The sequence below is a fragment of the Coregonus clupeaformis genome, chromosome 29 (assembly GCF_020615455.1).
Source record: "Coregonus clupeaformis isolate EN_2021a chromosome 29, ASM2061545v1, whole genome shotgun sequence".
Classification (NCBI taxonomy): Eukaryota; Metazoa; Chordata; class Actinopteri; order Salmoniformes; family Salmonidae; genus Coregonus; species Coregonus clupeaformis.
Genome location: NC_059220.1, coordinates 6556071 through 6563674, shown reverse-complemented (window position 1 = coordinate 6563674; position 7604 = coordinate 6556071). Strand labels below are relative to the sequence as shown.

General features: G+C 42.3%; 1 protein-coding gene across 1 annotated transcript in view; it reads right to left on the bottom strand.

Annotated features, from left to right (window-relative positions):
• Nucleotides 1–1407: 1407 nt before the first annotated feature.
• znf106a (zinc finger protein 106a) overlaps nt 1408–7604 on the bottom strand; it is a 56192-nt gene continuing 49995 nt past the window's right edge. Inside the window, 1 exon segment of the mRNA XM_041854126.2 lies at nt 1408–2063. Within this exon segment, the coding sequence (XP_041710060.2) occupies nt 2001–2063 (63 nt within the window). The 3' untranslated portion in view covers nt 1408–2000.

The following is a 7604-nucleotide window of genomic DNA, read 5'->3' as shown; positions in this document are numbered from 1 at the left end:
GAAACCCCCGTTTAAAAAAATGAATAAGACAAAGATATGGTAGTGAGGGGGATCTAATGAAAGAAACAATTATCAAAATGGGGCATCACTCTCAAAAACAAAACAAAAAATACAAAATGAACTTCTTAAAATGCAAGAAATTACACTCCATAGCACTGAAATATGTCCCAGAAAAATCTAGGTCATGACACCATTAAAGCCTTCATTCAGCAGACTGGCTAGCCTAGTCTACACAACAAGACACTAGCATCCTGACTTCACTCCAAACACAACAAGACACTAGCATCCTGACTTCACTCCAAACACAACAAGACACTAGCATCCTGACTTCACTCCAAACACAACAAGACACTAGCATCCTGACTTCACTCCAAACACAACAAGACACTAGCATCCTGACTTCACCCCAAACACAACAAGACACTAGCATCCTGACTTCACTCCAAACACAACAAGACACTAGCATCCTGACTTCACCCCAAACACAACAAGACACTAGCATCCTGACTTCACCCCAAACACAACAAGACACTAGCATCCTGACTTCACCCCAAACACAACAAGACACTAGCATCCTGACTTCACTCCAAACACAACAAGACACTAGCATCCTGACTTCACTCCAAACACAACAAGACACTAGCATCCTGACTTCACTCCAAACACAACAAGACACTAGCATCCTGACTTCACTCCAAACACAACAAGACACTAGCATCCTGACTTCACCCCAAACACAACAAGACACTAGCATCCTGACTTCACTCCAAACACAACAAGACACTAGCATCCTGACTTCACCCCAAACACAACAAGACACTAGCATCCTGACTTCACCCCAAACACAACAAGACACTAGCATCCTGACTTCACTCCAAACACAACAAGACACTAGCATCCTGACTTCACTCCAAACACAACAAGACACTAGCATCCTGACTTCACTCCAAACACAACAAGACACTAGCATCCTGACTTCACCCCAAACACAACAAGACACTAGCATCCTGACTTCACTCCAAACACAACAAGACACTAGCATCCTGACTTCACTCCAAACACAACAAGACACTAGCATCCTGACTTCACTCCAAACACAACAAGACACTAGCATCCTGACTTCACTCCAAACACAACAAGACACTAGCATCCTGACTTCACTCCAAACACAACAAGACACTAGCATCCTGACTTCACTCCAAACACAACAAGACACTAGCATCCTGACTTCACTCCAAACACAACAAGACACTAGCATCCTGACTTCACCCCAAACACAACAAGACACTAGCATCCTGACTTCACTCCAAACACAACAAGACACTAGCATCCTGACTTCACTCCAAACACTCCCTTCACCCATGCCATGTAGTGGCAAACATTGTCTTTATAAAACTGAGGGTTGGATTCATTTTGAAAGTGTATTTGCAGCCGTTTGAATAGAAAACATAACAATGACTCTTTCATACCTGGTTTCTTTGCTTGGTGAACGGTTAGTTAGTCAGTCCTGTGTTCCTTTGTCTTATTTGGTCAGTGGTTCGAGCAACTGACATTAAGCAGTGTTCATTCATTCATGATGAGAGAACCATGGAGAGGAAGAGATGTTTTAGTTGGTAAAAAAAACTATAACACTTCACATCTCTCCTTTCATAACAAAACGACAGATTGGATTCCAACAGATTCATCATCATTATTCTCTGGTATGTATGGTCACCTTAGCCTGGATACCCGTCGGTTTGTGCTATCATTCCACTCACTGCCAAACATTGGCAAGAAGTGGAATGTTAGCACCAAACAGGTCTGGTTTTCAGGCTAGCAGTCACCTGGCACCACTTCGTAAAAGTCTTCCAGATGGTAAAACCAAGCTGAGCCACCACTGTTTCAACGATGCGCTCATCATTCAGACTGGTTTAACCAGGCGACCTTATAGACTGGGTCACCCCAATATGGGAGTTAAAGAGGGGGGATGGAGGGGTTACGGGAGGGTGGGGGTCACTCCCTCAGGGTTGGGCTGGTCTACTCCACTCCTCCTCAACATGTTGCAGCATGTGCCTTGGCGCCCCCTGTAGACAGGAGACAGAAACACACACATCACTTGTTATATTTAAGACGGCACAGGAAGAATCAACTGAGACACACAACCCAGATAGTAGATCTGTCAATATAAATAGGGGGTGTTTGGAACATCCATCCATTTAGCAGAAGAAGAAGGTCTGCCTCTGACTGGGGCTGGCACAATTACCATATAACTGTGTAACCGACGGTTATGGATGGAGACCGTCATGAAAATAAAATAGCCGTCATAACAGCTGACTGAAGACGGGAAGGCCGGACATTGGTGCGGTCGAGTCTGTTTCTGAGATAGCATGGACTCTTAACAACGTGATGAAACAAGCAAGGTATTGTAGTGGTCCTCTGTAGCTCAACTGGTAGAGCACGGCGCTTGTAACGCCAGGGTAGTGGGTTCGATCCCCGGGACCACCCATACGTAAACATGTATGCGCACATGACTGTAAGTCGCTTTGGATAAAAGCGTCTGCTAAATGGCATATTATTATTATTATTAGTAGTAGTAAACGATGAATAGAATGGGCTGGGAACCTCTGACCCTGGCAGTTTGACCTAACTCATTGTGTGTACATTCACAATGGCTGCCTGGTATTGTGATGCAATCATTTCCATGGTAATGTAGAATGTTCATTCTAATGATGCTAACTGATGTGGCTCATGCAATGGAATGTTTTTATGGTGCGTACATTTGTTTGATTTGTTATTCTAACAGTTGTTAATGGAGACCGAGGTCATTTGGCTTGCCAATTACCGACACTCAAAATTCCATAACAGTCACAGCCCTACCTCTGGACTAATACATTCTATAACAGTCACAGTCCTACCTCTGGACTAATACATTCTATAACAGTCACAGTCCTACCTCTGGACTAATACATTCTATAACAGTCACAGTCCTACCTCTGGACTAATACATTCTATAACAGTCACAGCCCTACCTCTGGACTAATACATTCTATAACAGTCACAGCCCTACCTCTGGACTAATACATTCTATAACAGTCACAGCCCTACCTCTGGACTAATACATTCCATAACAGTCACAGTCCTACCTCTGGACTAATACATTCCATAACAGTCACAGTCCTACCTCTGGACTAATACATTCCATAACAGTCACAGTCCTACCTCTGGACTAATACATTCTATAACAGTCACAGCCCTACCTCTGGACTAATACATTCCATAACAGTCACAGTCCTACCTCTGGACTAATACATTCTATAACAGTCACAGTCCTACCTCTGGACTAATACATTCTATAACAGTCACAGTCCTACCTCTGGACTAATACATTCTATAACAGTCACAGTCCTACCTCTGGACTAATACATTCCATAACAGTCACAGCCCTACCTCTGGACTAATACATTCCATAACAGTCACAGTCCTACCTCTGGACTAATACATTCTATAACAGTCACAGCCCTACCTCTGGACTAATACATTCCATAACAGTCACAGTCCTACCTCTGGACTAATACATTCTATAACAGTCACAGTCCTACCTCTTGGACTAATACATTCTATAACAGTCACAGTCCTACCTCTGGACTAATACATTCTATAACAGTCACAGCCCTACCTCTGGACTAATACATTCCATAACAGTCACAGCCCTACCTCTGGACTAATACATTCTATAACAGTCACAGCCCTACCTCTGGACTAATACATTCTATAACAGTCACAGTCCTACCTCTGGACTAATACATTCTATAACAGTCACAGTCCTACCTCTGGACTAATACATTCTATAACAGTCACAGTCCTACCTCTGGACTAATACATTCTATAACAGTCACAGCCCTACCCCTGGACTAATAAATTCCATAACCGTCACAGTCCTACCTCTGGACTAATACATTCCATAACAGTCACAGCCCTACCTCTGGACTAATACATTCCATAACAGTCACAGTCCTACCTCTGGACTAATACATTCTATAACAGTCACAGCCCTACCTCTGGACTAATACATTCTATAACAGTCACAGTCCTACCTCTGGACTAATACATTCTATAACAGTCACAGCCCTACCCCTGGACTAATAAATTCCATAACCGTCACAGTCCTACCTCTGGACTAATACATTCCATAACAGTCACAGCCCTACCTCTGGACTAATACATTCTATAACAGTCACAGTCCTACCTCTGGACTAATACATTCTATAACAGTCACAGTCCTACCTCTGGACTAATACATTCTATAACAGTCACAGCCCTACCTCTGGACTAATACATTCTATAACAGTCACAGCCCTACCTCTGGACTAATACATTCTATAACAGTCACAGTCCTACCTCTGGACTAATACATTCTATAACAGTCACAGTCCTACCTCTGGACTAATACATTCTATAACAGTCACAGTCCTACCTCTGGACTAATACATTCTATAACAGTCACAGCCCTACCCCTGGACTAATAAATTCCATAACCGTCACAGTCCTACCTCTGGACTAATACATTCCATAACAGTCACAGCCCTACCTCTGGACTAATACATTCCATAACAGTCACAGTCCTACCTCTGGACTAATACATTCTATAACAGTCACAGCCCTACCTCTGGACTAATACATTCTATAACAGTCACAGTCCTACCTCTGGACTAATACATTCTATAACAGTCACAGCCCTACCCCTGGACTAATACATTCCATAACCGTCACAGTCCTACCTCTGGACTAATACATTCCATAACAGTCACAGCCCTACCTCTGGACTAATACATTCCATAACAGTCACAGCCCTACCTCTGGACTAATACATTCCATAACAGTCACAGCCCTACCTCTGGACTAATACATTCTATAACAGTCACAGTCCTACCTCTGGACTAATACATTCTATAACAGTCACAGTCCTACCTCTGGACTAATACATTCTATAACAGTCACAGCCCTACCTCTGGACTAATACATTCTATAACAGTCACAGTCCTACCTCTGGACTAATACATTCCATAACAGTCACAGTCCTACCTCTGGACTAATACATTCTATAACAGTCACAGTCCTACCCCTGGACTAATACATTCTATAACAGTCACAGTCCTACCTCTGGACTAATACATTCTATAACAGTCACAGCCCTACCTCTGGACTAATACATTCCATAACAGTCACAGCCCTACCTCTGGACTAATATATTCTATAACAGTCACAGCCCTACCTCTGGACTAATACATTCCATAACAGTCACAGTCCTACCTCTGGACTAATACATTCTATAACAGTCACAGTCCTACCTCTGGACTAATACATTCTATAACAGTCACAGTCCTACCTCTGGACTAATACATTCTATAACAGTCACAGTCCTACCTCTGGACTAATACATTCTATAACAGTCACAGTCCTACCTTTGGACTAATACATTCTATAACAGTCACAGCTCTACCTCTGATGGACTAATACATTCTATAACAGTCACAGTCCTACCTCTGGACTAATACATTCTATAACAGTCACAGCTCTACCTCTGATGGACTAATACATTCTATAACATGCACAGTCCTACCTCTAAACTAATACATTCTATAACAGTCACAGCCCTACCTCTGGACTAATACATTCCATAACAGTCACAGCCCTACCTCTGGACTAATACATTCTATAACAGTCACAGCCCTACCTCTGGACTAATACATTCTATAACAGTCACAGTCCTACCTCTGGACTAATACATTCTATAACAGTCACAGCCCTACCCCTGGACTAATAAATTCCATAACCGTCACAGTCCTACCTCTGGACTAATACATTCCATAACAGTCACAGCCCTACCTCTGGACTAATACATTCCATAACAGTCACAGCCCTACCTCTGGACTAATACATTCCATAACAGTCACAGCCCTACCTCTGGACTAATACATTCCATAACAGTCACAGCCCTACCTCTGGACTAATACATTCTATAACAGTCACAGTCCTACCTCTGGACTAATACATTCTATAACAGTCACAGCCCTACCTCTGGACTAATACATTCTATAACAGTCACAGTCCTACCTCTGGACTAATACATTCCATAACAGTCACAGTCCTACCTCTGGACTAATACATTCTATAACAGTCACAGTCCTACCCCTGGACTAATACATTCTATAACAGTCACAGTCCTACCTCTGGACTAATACATTCTATAACAGTCACAGCCCTACCTCTGGACTAATACATTCCATAACAGTCACAGCCCTACCTCTGGACTAATATATTCTATAACAGTCACAGTCCTACCTCTGGACTAATACATTCCATAACAGTCACAGTCCTACCTCTGGACTAATACATTCTATAACAGTCACAGTCCTACCTCTGGACTAATACATTCTATAACAGTCACAGTCCTACCTCTGGACTAATACATTCTATAACAGTCACAGTCCTACCTCTGGACTAATACATTCTATAACAGTCACAGTCCTACCCCTGGACTAATACATTCTATAACAGTCACAGTCCTACCTCTGGACTAATACATTCTATAACAGTCACAGTCCTACCTCTGGACTAATACATTCTATAACAGTCACAGTCCTACCTCTGGACTAATACATTCTATAACAGTCACAGTCCTAACTCTGGACTAATACATTCTATAACAGTCACAGTCCTACCCCTGGACTAATACATTCTATAACAGTCACAGTCCTACCTCTGGACTAATACATTCTATAACAGTCACAGTCCTACCCCTGGACTAATACATTCTATAACAGTCACAGCCCTACCTCTGGACTAATACATTCCATAACAGTCACAGCCCTACCTCTGGACTAATACATTCTATAACAGTCACAGTCCTACCCCTGGACTAATACATTCTATAACAGTCACAGTCCTACCTCTGGACTAATACATTCTATAACAATCACAGTCCTACCTCTGGACTAATACATTCTATAACAGTCACATTCCTACCTCTGGACTAATACATTCTATAACAGTCACAGTCCTAACTCTGGACTAATACATTCTATAACAGTCACAGTCCTACCCCTGGACTAATACATTCTATAACAGTCACAGTCCTACCTCTGGACTAATACATTCTATAACAGTCACAGTCCTACCCCTGGACTAATACATTCTATAACAGTCACAGCCCTACCTCTGGACTAATACATTCCATAACAGTCACAGCCCTACCTCTGGACTAATACATTCCATTCCATAACAGTCACAGTCCTACCTCTGGACTAATACATTCTATAACAGTCACAGACCTACCTCTGATGGACTAATACATTCTATAACAGTCACAGCCCTACCTCTGGACTAATACATTCCATTCCATAACAGTCACAGTCCTACCTCTGGACTAATACATTCCATAACAGTCACAGTCCTACCTCTGGACTAATACATTCCATAACAGTCACAGCCCTACCTCTGGACTAATACATTCCATAACAGTCACAGCCCTACCTCTGGACTAATACATTCTATAACAGTCACAGTCCTACCTCTGGACTAATACATTCCATAACAGTCACAGTCCTACCTCTGGACTAATACAT